Source organism: Kogia breviceps, chromosome 12 (genome assembly GCF_026419965.1).
Source record: "Kogia breviceps isolate mKogBre1 chromosome 12, mKogBre1 haplotype 1, whole genome shotgun sequence".
In the NCBI taxonomy this organism is placed as follows: Eukaryota; Metazoa; Chordata; class Mammalia; order Artiodactyla; family Physeteridae; genus Kogia; species Kogia breviceps.
This window is the reverse complement of record NC_081321.1, coordinates 86,319,573-86,335,641: the sequence shown is the minus strand read 5'-3', so window position 1 is coordinate 86,335,641 and position 16,069 is coordinate 86,319,573. Positions and strand designations below refer to the sequence as shown.

At 49.1% G+C, this 16,069-nt stretch overlaps 2 protein-coding genes across 3 annotated transcripts in view; one reads left to right on the top strand and one right to left on the bottom strand.

Annotated features, from left to right (window-relative positions):
* Positions 1-16,069, bottom strand: part of CHST11 (carbohydrate sulfotransferase 11) — a 281,471-nt gene that overhangs the window by 159,873 nt on the left and 105,529 nt on the right. The gene's annotated exons all lie outside the window — the stretch shown is intronic.
* Positions 12,423-14,800, top strand: LOC131766761 (prostacyclin synthase-like). The gene is given in 5 exon segments (XM_059081443.2): positions 12,423-12,466; positions 12,917-13,024; positions 13,285-14,330; positions 14,333-14,610; positions 14,612-14,800. Coding segments are annotated over 5 exon segments (1,665 nt in total).

Here is a 16,069-nt window from a genome sequence, read left to right as displayed (position 1 = left end):
TAGGTGGTCACAGGAGCGTGGCCCGCCGGGCGTGACCTCACAGTCAGCTGTCACTTTCACTGGGTCTCAGAGCAGTGAGCCCAGTGGGCGGGCAGGGAATCAGAATGGAATGAAGCCACCACGTGGGGTCTGGTCTTCTGTGGGGAGACATTTGCATTAGGCAGTAAGTGACTGGAGTCTGGGTCATGCGTTACAAGAGCCCCCCACTCGGAGGCAGAGCTCAGCTCCCCAGCCAGGGGTCGGCTCACAAAGACGCTTCCAGCCACGGAGGCAGTAACCCCCCTAATTGCTGGAGGTGGCCCCCAAATTGTTTGAGTCATCAAAATTGCTTCCTTAAAAACCCAGCATGATTTCACATTAAGTACCCAAAAGGTCCAAAACAGGCAAATATAAAGACGCAGAAAGTAGGCTAGTGGTTGTCTAAGGCTGGGGGTAGGGAGGCAAGGAACGGTAAATAGATGCAAAAGTTCTTTTTAGGGTGATGGAAACGTTCTAAAATTAGATTGTGGTGATGGTTGTAGAACTCTGCAAACATACTAAAATTCACTGACTTCTACACTTAGAGTAAGTGAATTTTATATGTAAATTATATCTCAATATGGCTATTATTTTAAATAAGTACAGAAATGTTTAAGAAAACCCATAAGATTAATATTTTTAAGATTTTGACCTACTCAAGTAGGAGTTACCCTGCCTTACCAATATGAAGGATTTAATTGAACAATTTGTTTGACTTGAGATTCTAAGTTGAAATCTTCTACATTTACATATAATATTGGAGCATTTAAGAAACTTAATGTTTGTCATTGAGGTATTAGATTTATATTATTTAAGTATTTGTTTGTTAATCAGACATCTGAAGTACTCAAAAAGGACATTAAGTATATGAGATTTTAAGTGCAATTTAAAACATTAAAAGAAGGTGAAGTTCGTTCAAGGGTCAATGATTAATCAAAGCGTTCCCTAAAGGTCACTTAAAATTTACTAGATTTATGAGTCACAGAGTAAGATTCTTAACTTAAAGGCTAGCTTGCTAGATTTATAACTTAAAGTTCTTTAAAAGCTTCTTTTGTACACAACTGTCACAACTCAGTGACATAAAAACGCTCACATTAACAGAGGATTAACAGGAATTGGCCCCTTCGGGCTGGCCTCAGGGTGGAGACACTGACCATCTCAGGTGAAGGAGAAGCAGCCCCCAACCCAAACCCCATCACAAATTCCTGAAAGCCCCTACCGCGGTGGATGACTTTTACTGTTGAGAAACCTAAGAGCCTGTGGAAAAACACAGTCCAAGGAATTAAATTGGCAGTTACCCTAGGAAAACCCTTATAAATTACCTTTTATGGTCACCTAACTAAAACGAGAGAGACAGCAAGGCAGTCCACATCATATTAATTACATTCTACACACCTGGAAGGACTAATTAATGGGCACGGCACAGTTAATTTTCATTTTACCTTTCCTTGCCTGCTGGAGAATTTCTACGCTCTCCCCTGCAGTTTTCTTGGAATGCTTATAAATTTATTTTGCAGTGATGCAGATAATATGCCAAAATACTTTCTTCCCTGTGGCTGGTGCTCCAAGTCTGATTTTACGACTGGAGACATTTATGTCTGCCTCTGGGCTTCCCTTACAGCTTCAGAGACACGGTGTAATGAATAACTCGGCTGCTTGAGAAGGGAAACAGGCTAGGTAACCTTTCCTTAAGCTACTCAAGCATGGCAGGGCATTAACCCCAAACCTACTCCTTAAAGCCATCCCCGCAAAGCTAGCTGGCTCCGGGCAGGATCATTTCACGCTGACACAGCCGGGCTGTGCCGGGCACCCCCATCTCTTACACAGGGTTCCTGCACTCGCTCCCGGCCACACAGCCTCTTCAAAGGCCCAAGGGGACTGTCACCCATCCTGTGTCTCTCTCAGGGCCATCTGGTCAAAACTTGCTCCTGCCTGGGCTCCTGCTTTCCTTCCCTTTTCTCCACCCCGTCCATAGTGTCGTAGACTGAATACTGTCCCCCTCAGTTCATGTCCCCTCAGAACCTCAGAATGGAATCTTATTTAGAAATAGGGTCTTTGCAGATGTTATTAAATTAAGAGAGGTTGTCCTGGATTAGAGTGGGTCCTGAATCCCATGACTGGTCCTTATAACAGACAGACTCACACTGTGGTACTTTTGTTATGGCAGCTCTAGGAAACGAATACATGTGGGTTCATGTCCTGTGTGACCCTGACAAGATCTCTTGGCCTCAGTTACCCATCTGTGAAATGGGGATAATGATATGCCTACTTAGTAGGGATGTTTTGAGGACTAAATAAATTCATCCATGTCAAGTGTTTTGGAACAGGACCTGGTCTGAGATAAGTCCCCAATAAGCTATAATTAGCTAACCATTCCTGACGTCCAGTACCTTCTTTATCTGTCTCCCAAAAGAGCATCTCAAAATCCTCATCTATTTGCAACCCCAAATCTCACTGTTGTACACATGATAGACACATGTTAATCTGTGAACACTAGGCTATTTCACGAATGGGAGAGGAACTCTCATCACAGTTGGTGACGTATGATGGAGGTCTAACCATTCTGCTCCAAATGAGCGTAAGGCAGGTTCAGGATGCTGAAGCGGGGGTGTTGAACAGACAGCGTGCATACCTTTTCTCCAGAAGCACAAGACAGCTAGAGATTGTCTCCCACAATGAAAGACACAGTCACAGTAATAAAGAGCTGGAGCCTTCCAAGGCAGCCAGCCACCCATCTACGCAAACCCACATTTTCATTTCCATATGTCTAGATGAGTTAAAGATGGAAATTATCTTTTTAATTGTTCACTTGTATTATTTTCTTCTGACATGTTTCTGGCACAAGACGCTAGCAGAGAGAACACTGATTTTAAAAATATCCCCATATGTGCTACATCACTGGAACTGTGAAGATGTTTACTGCCTTCAACTCCAGCAATTTCCCTCTTGAGAAATTACACCAAGGGAACAATTCAACGGAAGCTAACAGGTTTATGCACAAAGATGTTTACTATAATATTTCCCTTCTAATGGGAAAAAAAACTGTAAACACTCTAAGATGTCCAAGATCAGAGGAATAATTTCATAAATCATAGTTCATTTAGGTATATCATTAACAAATCACAGTATATTCACTACTCAAAAAAATGACACTGCTATTAAAAGCAATAATGTGAAGATATGGAAAAGAGGTTGAAGTGAAAGCAGCATTCATGATATCATGAGGATCGGGATCTTGGCTAGGTAAATGTACACACACATAAAAATGAAAACAATCATCAGAGTGCCTCGTGCCTTCCTTCCATGTTGCGTATCATTTTTCCCACTTAAAAATGATGGCTTCAATATAATACTAGATCCAGATCAGCTCTCAGCGTTAAAAGTGCTACTGGAAAGCCAGAGACATTCTTAACAAAAAGCTGGAATTTTCCCAAAGAGGACACTAAAATTATCTGCAGCCACTGATGTGGAAAGTCTTCCCCAATAGATCTTTGAAAAATGAGAGCACTTAATTTTTGCATGTCTCAGGGCCATAAACTGCTGAAGTGTAATTTATGTGGCCACCACCAAGTAGGGGAGCAATGAGGCAGGTGCAGGAGAAGATCCAAAAATGAGTGAAGGGGAGGCTCAGGATGGGGGCAGAAAAGGCTCATGTGGTCTTTGGGGGAAGCTAGGCTGTGCTTCAAATGTTATTCTTGAAATATGGTCAGAGGGAAAAGACCACTGCAGCTGTATCCTATTACAACACGCCCACGCTTCCCATCTCCCTCCCTCCCTCCCTCTTAGGGAATCCAAGATGCAAGGCTGAACCTCACTCCACAGTCCCTCTGAAGACATGCAGTGGGATGGGAATGAACCCAAGAAGGGGCAAGAAAGGACCTGAGCTACCGTAGCGATTTTCCCCAGGAAAATGTTTCCCATTATGAGACTTTTTTTTTTTTTTTCCCAAACAAACACAAAAAGCTTTCTGACAATATAGAGAGACAGAGCCCCATCTTTTCTCCAAAACGTAAGGATGTCATGCACAAGATCCTTGCTGGCATGATAAGCAGGAAGGCATGCCTTCTTGGGGGTGCAGCACACACATCCAGGCTGCGTTTGGATATTAAAATTCCTTCAAAGTCAGCCAGGCAGGCTCTGTTTGTGCAGGCAAATTAAAAAGCCGTAAAAACAATAATGAGGTGTTTGCAAATGGTTCCAGTTACAAGGGGATGTGAGAGCCACACTTGCTTGTCTATATATATGAGACCTGGCCAGGTGTGTTAGAAAGGGTTCTGGTTCAGGGCTTGTGGCCACCTACTACCCGGTGACCCAGGGAGAAGGGGGACAGGAACAAGCTGAACGTATTTTGAGTTCCTATGACACAGCATGCCGAATGCCAGGCGCTTTAGTAAACGTTATTTAACCTTCCCTTCCTCACTGCCATCCTGAAACGCAAGTGTTCTCCTTCCCATGTTACAGACGAGGAAGCAAGTGCTGAGAGGTTATCTGCAAAGAGTCACGCAGCCGGTAACTAGCAGATTCTCTAGACTAATATAGCAGGTAAGTGTTTATTATCTGAATGTTATCAACAGAGATCTACCTGATGTAGGAGAGGGGGAGGAGCAGAGCAGACATGAAACACACCGAAGGCAGCATTCACAACCCTGAGTCCAGCCCTTATTGAGAATAATAATGTGAAAACATGTCAATGAGATTTAAGTTAGTCACTAAAAGTAATGGAACGGAGTTAACATATCTGTCTGACACAGCTGGGTCAAAATGTTGACATCAAAGTGTTCAAACGCCACGGACTTCATTGCCAGGCGGTAGAGCAAAGTGGCTGAAGATGTTAGCCCGAAGGGTGGTAGAATACCTGCTCCAATCTCGGCTCCTACACTAGCCAGCTGAGTGATCTTCTGCAAGTACCGTGTCCCAGTTTTCTCACCGATAAGATGGGAACCGAGAGAGCTTGCCTTTTAAGATTAAGAGGATTACGGGAGATGAAAGCACCAACATTGCCAACCATGACTCATGTCATTTTCATGTTTTTTTTAACTTCTCTGAAATCGAGGGGCATCTCACAATCATAGCCTTTCTCGATTGGATAGGATGGTGGTGGTGGTGGTGACAATCCCTGACTCTCTCCACAGACCTGTGGGCCTTCCCTCATCCCTGTATCCCCATCCCCATGCCTCAGCTTCAAGTCCAAACCCCTGGAAGGAATGTGCCCCCCCCCCGCCTCTCTCCCTCCCTCTCTCCTTCTCTCTCTCCCCTGACTGCAAATTTAATGCTTTCTTTTCCAAGCCAAGATAACTATCCTGAAGTCCAAATGACACAGTGCCGCAGCATCAAAATGCCCTGTACCCTCTGAGGGTGACCCCAAAGAGGAGGTTCACTCAGGTGCAGGCAGGAAGCTGCGGGAGAAGCAGCCCCTTGAGATGGCCCGGTAGCCAAGCCATTCATCACAATGCCAAGGTCCCTGAACCAGTGGCCTGAATAACACTGGAAGCCACCACACCCTGCGAGTGTCAGGGCAGAGCGGGGTGGTGATCTTTAGAAGCACCAAGAAACATCCCCTTATTATAAGACCCAACCCTCCTCCAAATAACTGCCCCGACTTCACTGCCAGAGGGTAGAGCAAAGTGGCTAAAGATGTTAGCCCTAAGGGTGATAGAATTTTTAAAAATATTTACTTATTTGGGGCTGGGTTGGGTCTTCGTTTCCGTGCGAGGGCTTTCTCCAGCTGCGGCGAGTGGGGGCCGCTCTTCATCGCGGTGCGAGGGCCTCTCAACTGTTGCAGCCTCTCCCGTTGCAGAGCACAGGCTGCAGACGCGCAGGCTCAGTAGTTGGGGCTCACGGGCCTAGCCGCTCCGCGGCATGTGGGATCCTCCCGGACCGGGGCACGAACTCGTGTCCCCTGCGCTGGCAGGCGGATTCCTAACCACTGCGCCACCAGGGAAGCCCAGGATGATAGAATTTTTGAGGCCAGAAATCCCAGACAGCGTCTCCAATGTTAAGCCACTAAATCAAATAACAACCAGCTTTCTAAACGTTTGAAAAACCACAACATCAAAAGCAAACAAATAGGGGTAGAATTTTCTCAATTATCAAGCTTTTCCCCCATAAACTTTGTTAAACCGTTGACACAGTTATGCTTGACATATATATGAATAGATACATACATACATTGGTATATAATCCTAATATCTCAAAAATATTAATAGATCACGGTGATTTCTAGGTGACCCTCCATCTGACCAAGTCTGAGGTTATTCCTCCAGCAGAAGGTCAAGGAGCTCAGCATCCTGGGAGCAGGACCCAAGTCCATAAGAGTGAGGATGGAGGAAGTATCTGCTTCTAAGAGGTTCTGATGGGAGAAGTAAGCTCCTGAATGTCCAAGGTCAAGGGCGAGTGACTTCATGGAGACCGAAATCAGGACAGAAGTGGGAGGGCCACGGAAACAGAGGGAAAGCACTTCGGCCTTTCACTTCCTTCTGACCTCAATAAACATCAACACACGCTTTTCACGACAAGCATAGTTGAGCTTCAGGGTATTTGGAAACAGGCAGCCCAATGTCGAACTTAAACTTAAGTAACTAAACTTCTTTGCAATTAAACTTTTTTGTTTTAACATCCTGACCTTTACTATGCTGGCCCGGGCATGTAGTCAAAGCTTTTGGCTTGGGCTTCCCTGGTGGCGCAGTGGTTGAGAGTCCGCCTGCCGATGTAGGGGACACGGGTTCGTGCCCCGGTCCGGGAGGATCCCACATGCCGCGGAGCGGCTGGGCCCGTGAGCCATGGCCGCTGAGCCTGCGCGTCCGGAGCCTGTGCTCCGCAACGGGAGAGGCCACGGCAGTGAGAGGCCCGCCTAGCACAAAAAAAAAAAAAAAAAAAAAGCTTTTGGCTTTACTGTACTGGAAACTTTAGTCAAATCGAGAAACCAATTTTTAGTTTCAATTTTCTTTTATACTCTTGCTTAAGCCTAGACTCTTCCTTCTTGTTAACAGAAATCCCAAAAGATATTTTATCCCCCAAATCTATAATGTATGGGGGAAAGACATAAATGATTTCCAGCTTCAATCCCTTAATGAAATAACTGAAGGGCCGAGACAGCAAAAGGCAAATGGTTTTATTCAAAATTCAAGCCTTTTCTTCCAATGTCTATCGGAAATAAAAGGGACTGGGCTTCCCTGGTGGCGCAGTGGTTAAGAATCCTCCTGCCAATGCAGGGGACACAGGTTCAAGCCCTGGTCCGGGAAGATCCCACACGCCACAGAGCAGCTAAGCCCGTGCACCACAACTACTGAGCCTGCACTCTAGAGCCCGCGAGCCACAACTACTGAGCCCGCGGGCTACAACTACTGAAGCCCACGCACCCTAGAGCCATGCTCCGCAACAAGCCAAGCCACTGCAATGAGAAGCCCGCGCACCGCAACGAAGAGCAGCCCCTGCTCGATGCAACTAGAGAAAGCCCCCACACAGCAACGAAGACCCAATGCAGCCAAAAGTAAATAAATAAATGAAATTTTTAAAAAAGAAGACATATAAGGGACTGATTACTTAGGGTTGACCTTATGTGACCATTATCTGTGGTCTTCAATTACAAATAACCATTTGTAAAGAACCATTCCATGTGCCTCTCAAGGATCACTGCCGGTGATAATTGAGGGTGTGGTGACCCAAGCCATTCAGAAGCAGTAGGTGATCCAAAACATCGCTTCTGGTCAGCCGGGACTGCTAAGCAGGCTCCTCCAACATTTAGCTTGTATCTCCAGTTACATCCGGCCTCAAAAGTTACTCAAACGACCTTGCGTCTTGTGAGCACAGCAGCAGAATCGGGGCCGGGAGGGCAGGGGTGCAGCCCAGGGGATTCGCCGGCAATTGGAAGTTACCCGTGTTGGAATGGACAGATTCTCTTGAAACTCCATTGGAGATGAAAGAGTAAAATAGCCCATTCCTGACACAGGATGAATAACAACGAATACCTGTTTAGCTGTCTGCCTATTCCAGTGGGCCTTCCACATGCATCCTCACTGCCTCTTGGGTTAAAAAGGAGAAATCCCCGATCACAGAGGTTCAGTGATGTACCCACGGTCCCAAGATGAATCACGGTGTCTCCATTCTATCAATGAGGAAATGGAGGTTCAGGGACATAAGTGACTTGCTCAGGGGCACAGAGCTCAGTGGTGGAACAGAGACTCAAACCCAGGTAATACAGGCCCAGGTTCAGTCAGTCTTATCCCTCTGCACTAAAGGTGCCTCCTTTATGGAAGTTTGTTTTAAAAAGGCGGAGAAGGGGTTGTGCATGGTGAGCATCCACACTGTCCTGGGACCACAGAGGTGAAAGAGAAGAGATCAGCCCTCCCTGAGCTTCAAGGCTCAGTAGGGCCCTTTGTTGTTCTTCTGGCAACTCTCTCTGATTCTTTAAGGGTAACAAGAAAACAGAAGCATGTAATAAAGCCCCTTAATAGATACCTGGGCACCAACAACTCATGGCTTCCTCCTTATGTCAGAGACCATGTTAAATTCCTTTTTGTGGGCTTCCCTGGTGGCGCAGTGGTTGAGAGTCCGCCTGCCGATGCAGGGGACACGGGTTCGTGCCCTGGTCTGGGAGGATCCCACATGCCGCGGAGCAACTAAGCCCGTGAGCCATGGCCGCTGAGCCTGTGCGTCCGGAGCCTGTGCTCCGCAACGGGAGAGGCCACAACAAAAAACAAAAAACAAAAAACAAAAAAAAAAAAAAAAAAAAATTCCTTTTTGTACCTCCTACTTTGAGTGGGGTCAGTACAAAATAAGTCCTCCATAAACACAATATTTAGTCAATCAATTAATCTGATTTTGCAGCTGAGACGATTGTACATCACAAGAGCCCAGAACCTTCCTAGAAGTTTTTACTCGGGAATGTGAGGGGTCTGGCTCTCGAGCGATGGTCGGTGTCTAAACAACAGAGCCAGCTTTCCATGTCTCCTCAAGAACCCCTATCACAGAGGGCTCTGTTGAGTTCTTCGTGTAGCTTGTATCTGAATCATTTCCCAGACTGAAAGTACAGTGACTAAACAACATCAGATGGGACTTCAGAATTCTGGGAAAGGATCGGGCACGCCAGAAAGCCGATGACTCAATATTCCACTTTTCAAACCAGCTGTGCTGCCAGCCTGGAAAGAGAGCCTCGGTACCCACGGCTGTCATCAGAACAGAGGCAGGGGGTTCCAAAAACGTAATCAGGAAGATAAAGATCTTAGGAAAGAAACTGAAATGTCTGCCCAGGAGCAAAGATTGATTCTACCCTAGTACAGGAAAAGGCAAATGGAGAAGGCAGATAATCTATAAATAATTTTGGAAAGACTTCTCATTTCAGGAAAACTTATCTTCAAGGGTTTTTTTTTTTTTTTTTTTTTTTTTTAATATTGCAAGCCAACCGGTCAATGGAAGCCAGAGTTCAAGGACTAGAAAGGTCTGATGCAGTGGGAAGTCAGTGGGCTGGGGACCAGGAGGCTCGTGTTGGGCTGGGTTCCTAACTAGCAGGGTGACCTTGGGTAAGCACCCACCCTCTTTTCTGGGTCTCAATTTCCTCATCTTTAAATAAGGGGGGTTACTCTATAGAAGTTCCCTTCCAGCTGCAAAATTCAATCCTTCTGTAACTCAGTCTACGTGCTGATCCAACGCCCTCCCCTCCACTGCTGTGAGGCTCACCAAATTCCACTGGCAACGTGCTCCACCAGGGAACAGGCCAGCTTTTGTAGGCCTCCTCAGAGTGGTAACCACAGAAATGAACCCAAACGCACCAAAAAATGTAAATGGGTCGTGAGCGCTCTCATACGTATGAAGTCAGCAGTGTGAAATTTATAACAAGATGGTCTACAGATCTTTTGTTGACACACGGTGTAAAAAAAAAAAAAAAAAAAAAAAAAAAAAAAAAAAAAAAAAAAAAACTCCTCTTAAATATAAAAAGGCCCATTTGTTTGGTTCTCAACTCAATCAGTCTTGAGTCGTCAGCATTTGAAACCCTAGTCCCAGTCGTGACCGTGGGTTGCCTCTCAGCGACACACACATAGGAGGGAAACTTGGATTCTTTACAGAGATAGCCTCTATTCTGCTGGGGAACTGGGGGAGGCAGGGGAAGTTGCCTTTGGCATCGACCAGCCCTTGGCATTGACCAGACAATGAACTCATCGTCCTGCCTGGCCCAGAAATAGAAATTGAACGTTAAACATAGCTCACCAGCATCTCTTCCACCAGCATCTCAGACTGAGGTTAAGTGGCTCACAAGAAAGTCTGAAGCGGGTATGGTTACTTAATGCTTAAGAATGTACCCCATCACCCCAATAACCCCCGCTGCTCCACTGTCATCTGAAAGGACTTATTAAGCACCTAATGTGTACACAGCCCTTCCCTCCTAGGCTGTTCCAAAAGGAGCCCCCTGGATTGGGCTGCACGCCCAACAACGTGAATATACTTCATACCACTGAACTGTACACCTCAAGATGGTTAAAATGGTCACTTGTATGATATGCATATTTTACGACCATTTTTTTAAAGATACCAAAAAAAAAAAAAGACTTAGACTGCAGCCCCCAGACACACCTAATCATACTGATGCAAAATAGAAACACTCAGCCAGCGAGCTATTTCCAGCCTGTCCCCAAAATGTCTGGGGCCGATGATAATAGCCTCTCCCCTGGCCAAAGTAACCACAAAATTTGTTTAAGCATCATGCCTAGAGCCTTAGAGCAAATCCACAGCCATTTCCACCCTTCCCAGAGGGCTCAGTACTGAGACCTAGACTAGCGGTTCTCCCACCTGAATGCCCCTCAGGACTGCCTAGGGGGGAGGTCAATGCAGATTCCAGGGTCCCATGACCAAGATCCTGATTCAACAGGCCTCTCTCAAAGCCCAGGAACGTGCGCTTTTAAAAATGTCCCACGGGCTTCCCTGGTGGTGCAGTGGTTGAGAGTCCGCCTGCCGATGCAGGGGACGCGGGTTCGTGCCCTGGCCCGGGAAGATCCCACATGCCGCGGAGCGGCTGGGCCTGTGAGCCATGGCCGCTGAGCCTGCGCGTCCGGAGCCTGTGCTCCGCAACGGGAGAGGCCATAGCAGTGAGAGGCCCGCTTACCACAAAAAAAAAAAAAAAATCCCAGGTGATTTGGAGGAACTTGGGGTGTACTAAAGGGTCGAGCAGGGGGGTAGGTGGACCAGATGCAGCCCTTACGTGGGCTTTAGAATCAGCCAAAGGGGTGTGGCCACAGGAACTGCTGCCAGCTCCTGCTCCCCAGTGAAGGCTGCCAGGGGCTCTTTCCCAACTTCAAGGAGGCCCTTGGCTTTGAATCCTTGAATAAGTCTGGGCGAAGTAGAGTGTGCAGTTCCACCACCTTCCCCACGGCTAGTGGACCTTCTGCCAGAACCAGAACACCCAGAGTCCAGGCCCGACTCTCTTCCACACCCTTTTCATGACCACGCCTCAGTCTTCTCCCTCTGTAAAATGGGCCTGATAGTACCTGCCCTGGCTGACTCCTCGGGCTGTTGCATCAGGGGTTCCAGGCCCCGTTCTCCCAACTGTGTGGCCTTGGGCTCTTTACATTTCACCTCTCTAGACCTCAGCTTCCGTATCATTCAAACGGGAATAAAAAGAGTACTAAGCTCACAGAGCTCTCATGAGGACTAAGGGGACTAATGCAAGAAAAGCTCTCAACCCACTGGAACACAGACAAGGGGCACTTAAGAAATATTAACCATTATTGTATTTATTAATACGCTGCACTTGGGGGTTCTTGGTAGGGAACAAATCTAAGAGATGACCCTTTTCACACTTTTATTATTTAAGAAAAGACCAGAACTTGTGCGTGCCCTCCACCCTGTGATTACAAACCATGGCCCTTTGGCTTAGAGGTGACAAGCGTGACTTTGAGAAGCCAACCCTTTTACTTCAAAAGTGAGTTTCTCCACTCTCTATCGGAAAGGCCTCCAACCCTGCTGCTCCCGCAACGGCCTCCCTCAGAAGGGAGCCACGTGGGGACTCTGTGCCTCAGGCAGGGCAGTCTGCAGACTGCATTCCACCTCACCCACTGATGTCACCTTCCAGCCACACAGAACCACTCAGAGAACTCAGAAGACACCCAGGAATTTCTGTTCTTTCCTACGGTCAAGCTGTTCCTGCTTCCAGAACTTTCTATGCTTCAGCCAAGACCCTCTTCACCCAGATTGTCACTCGGGCTGCAGCTCAGTTGCCCCGCCTGAGGGAGGCCTTCTCCAGCATCCCTTTCATCCCATTATCCTGTGTGTCTTCCTTAGAGCACTGACCCCCCCCCCCACCCCCGACCTGAAGGGACCTCATCACAGTCCCCTCCCTCCTGAACATCAAGCTCTAAGAGACTCCCTGCCCTGCTCACTGCAACAACAGTGCCTGGCACACTGGAAAATACTTGATGCCTGAATCGTACATCTCAGCCGTGGTGAACATGGAACCCAGGTACCCTGAGATGGTCCCATTCATGCCTGTGGGCTGGAGCCAAGTTTAAAAGCTCTTCCTTTCATTCTAACAAGTGGCTGGTTTGATGGTGAAACTTGCACTGCTCTAAGGAGAGGTGATACAGCCCAGGGGTTAGGAGCCTGGAAGTTCTAGAATCAGACCAACTTTGGTATCAGTCCCAAGCTGCCACTTCCTCCCGTGTTGCCCTCAGCAAGTCACGACTGTCTGATAAAACCATCCTCGGAGTATTTCAGAGAGACTGAAAGACAGCACGTATGTAGGCACTTGATACATGGCACGTGGTAGATAGTCAATAAATGTTATTATGAATAATAATAATAATAATAGCATTTTTTTCTCCTCTGAAGACAGAGGACCGAGTCCACCACCTACCAGTCATGTGACCTTGGCCAATTTACCTACTATCCCTGCCGTTTCTCATCTCTAAAGTGAGAAGACAGTGCTCCGCCGCCGCAGCCTGGTCGCCGGCCGTGCCGTGTCCTGGGCCGTGGTCTTCGGTCTTCTGGCCGCGCTGCTGCTGGCCCGCCGGAGCACGCGGTGAGGAAGCAGGCGTAGGGAAGCAAAGTCACACGGCCAGCAAGAAGCACGCCTGGGATTTGAAGCCAGGAAGCGTGGTGCTGAAGTCAGGCTCATAACCATCCTGCCCTCCTGCCTCTCGTGCAAAGATCGCCGCTCCTGTGTCCTGTCTGTGGGCGCAGACCTGGACTGGGAGAGGGCTGGTGCACACGGGGCTCCTCCAGCCCTGTGCTGAGCCAGCCTTTAAACGGAGCCTTCGGGAGAAGCCAGCTCACAGAGAGGCGACCTGGCGAGCCTCCGCCGGACCTGGGCAGTATCCCCTGGTTGGGCTATGCTTTGGAGTTTGGAAAAGATGCTGCCACTTTCCTTACTAGGATGAAGGAGAAGCACGGTGATATCTTTACCGTGCTGGTGGGGGGCAGGTACGCCACTGTCCTCCTGGACCCACACTCCTATGACATGGTGGTGTGGGAGCCTCGCACCAGGCTGGACTTCCACGCCTATGCCGTCTTCCTCATGGAGAGGATTTTCGACGCGCAGCTTCGGCATTACAGCCCCAGCGATGAAAAGTCCAAGATGAAACCGACTCCCCTCCACAGAGAACTCCAGGCGTGCACGGAAGCCGTGTATGCCAACCTCCACGCTGCCCTGCTGGGTGACACCAGGGAAGCAGGCAGTGGCTGGCATGAGACGGGACTCCTCGGATTCTCCTACAGCTGCCCGCTCAGAGCCTGCTACCTGACTCCGCGTGGTGTCGAGGCAGCGCCCCACACCCGGGAGAGCCAGGCCCAGGACCGCATCCACTCAGCCGACGGCTTCCACGCCTTCCGCCAGCTCGACCTGCTACTCCCCAAACTGGCACGTGGCCCCCTGTCACTGGGGGATAGGGACCAGGTGTGCAGGGTCAGAGGTCGCCTGTGGAAGCTGCTGTCCCCAGCCAGGCCGGCCACTCCGGCCCACCGGAGCAAATGGCTGGAGAGTTACCCGCTGCACCTGGAGGAGACGGGCGTGTTGGAGGAGATGCAAGCGCGGGCTCCGGTGCTGCAGCTCTGGGCCACGCGGGGGAACATGGGTCCTGCTGCCTTCTGGCTCCTGCTCTTCCTCAAGAACCCCGAGGCCCTGGCTGCTGTCCGTGGAGAGCTGGAGCCTATTATCTTGCGAGTAGAGCAGCCCATTTCGCAGGTGACCACCCTCCCACAGAAGGTTCTGGACAGCGTGCCTGTGCTGAACAGCGTGCTGAGTGAGAGCCTCGGGCTCACCGCTGCACCCTTCATCACCCGCGAGGTTGTGGTGGACCTGGCCTTGCCCATGGCAGATGGGCGGGAATTCACCTGCGATGTGGCAACCGCCTCCTCCTCTTCCCCTTGCCGAGTCCCCAGAAGGACCCGGAGATCTACACAGACCCAGAGGTATTTAAATACAACCAATTCCTGAACCCTGATGGATCAGGGAAGAAAGACTCTTACAAGGATGGGAAGCGACTGAAGAATTACAGCATCCCGTGGGGAGCAGGGCCCAACCAGTGCCTGGGGAGGGGTTACGCCATCAGCAGCACCGAACAATTCGTGTTCCTTGTGCTGGCGCACTTTGACCCGGAGCTGATCAGCCCCGGACGTGGAGATGCCCCAGTCTGACCTCAGCAGGTACGGCTTCGGGCTGATGCAGCCGGAATGCGACGAGCCTGTCCGTTACCGCATCCGGCCTTGGGCTCCGGGGAAGATGGGACTCCACGCACCCAGCCTGCCCCGAGTGGCCCAACGTTCTGTGCCTGCGTTCGGCCTGGGTACAGAGCTTTGAACACCCAAGGGTGCGAAGCATTATCCCCCTTCCCTACTGTTTTTCCTAGAAGGCTGTGTCTGGGGGGAGGGGAAAGAAGGGGAGTGAAGAAAAGACACCAAAAGCTCTGCGGATTATCTGCTGCAAAGGTTAAGCTCCCAAATGAGGCTCTTTCCGCCGCCCCTCTTGCTGCTCTCACCTTTATGATAGCCACTAAAGCTAGGGCAGACGGGGCAAAACTAGGAGACCCCACTGCCCTGCCCCCAACCCCCACGGGCTGCTGTCCAAGGCCCTGACGATGGTGTGGTCCAGACAGACCCCAACCAGTCAAAGCAGATGCTGGCCATACAAAGGCCATTTGGGGCCTAGCAGTGCGTCTGTTGAAAGACATTTCTGTCCCCCAATTTTTATTAAATGACCTAAAGCCAAAAAAATAAAAATAAAAAATAAAATAAAATGAGAAGACTTCCTAAACTCACAAGGTCGTTGTGAGGATCAGATGAGATCATCTGGGTAAAGCACGGTGCCTCGGACGTCCTGAGCACTCAAGAAACTGCAGCAATTAGTAACACCCACATTGCTGCCTTTCCTCCTAAAAGCATGAGCTCCTTGAGGGCAGGAACCCTGTATACTCACTTCTCTATCCCTAACGCTAAATGCCTGGCACATTTTTCTAGAAGGAAGGAAATGAGTGGGGTTTTTTTTGAGGTCATCTCACGCCCATCACCCTCTAGCTTGATTTCTGGTATGTGTCGGCGGGGGGGGGGGGGGGGTAGATGGGACACAGAGAAGGCGCGGAGCTTGGGTTGGTTGCACAGCGCCGCAAAGGTAGAAAGTGAATTTGATGGAAGTGTGGAGGATCACAGATGGTAAAGTCCCCAGCTGCTCACACACCTACGAGTGGGAAAGGGAGGCTGGTTAAATGTTACAAATGAGTCAAACTTTCTCTCAGACAATAAGATCAACAAGAAAGACAGTGATGGGGAGAGGAACAAACAGGGTGAGAAGGAGAGAAACAGGCCCCTGGGCCCTGCTCTTGTGTAACCTAACCCTTTGGGAGGAAGGGGTGAGGTGGGGGGCACATGGGTCTGGAAAGCCATCGAGCTGGGGGATGGCAGGGGAGCCACCGATTTAGTTCAGATCCTCCCCAATGGGCTGCATCACAGCCTGGCTCGCTGCTCATTTCATGCTCCTCTGACACAGATGGGAAGATCAAACCCAGGACATGTCGGTTTTGTAGGTTACCAGATATGTCAAAGCCGTTAACTGTTTCTGAATTTAGCAATCTGG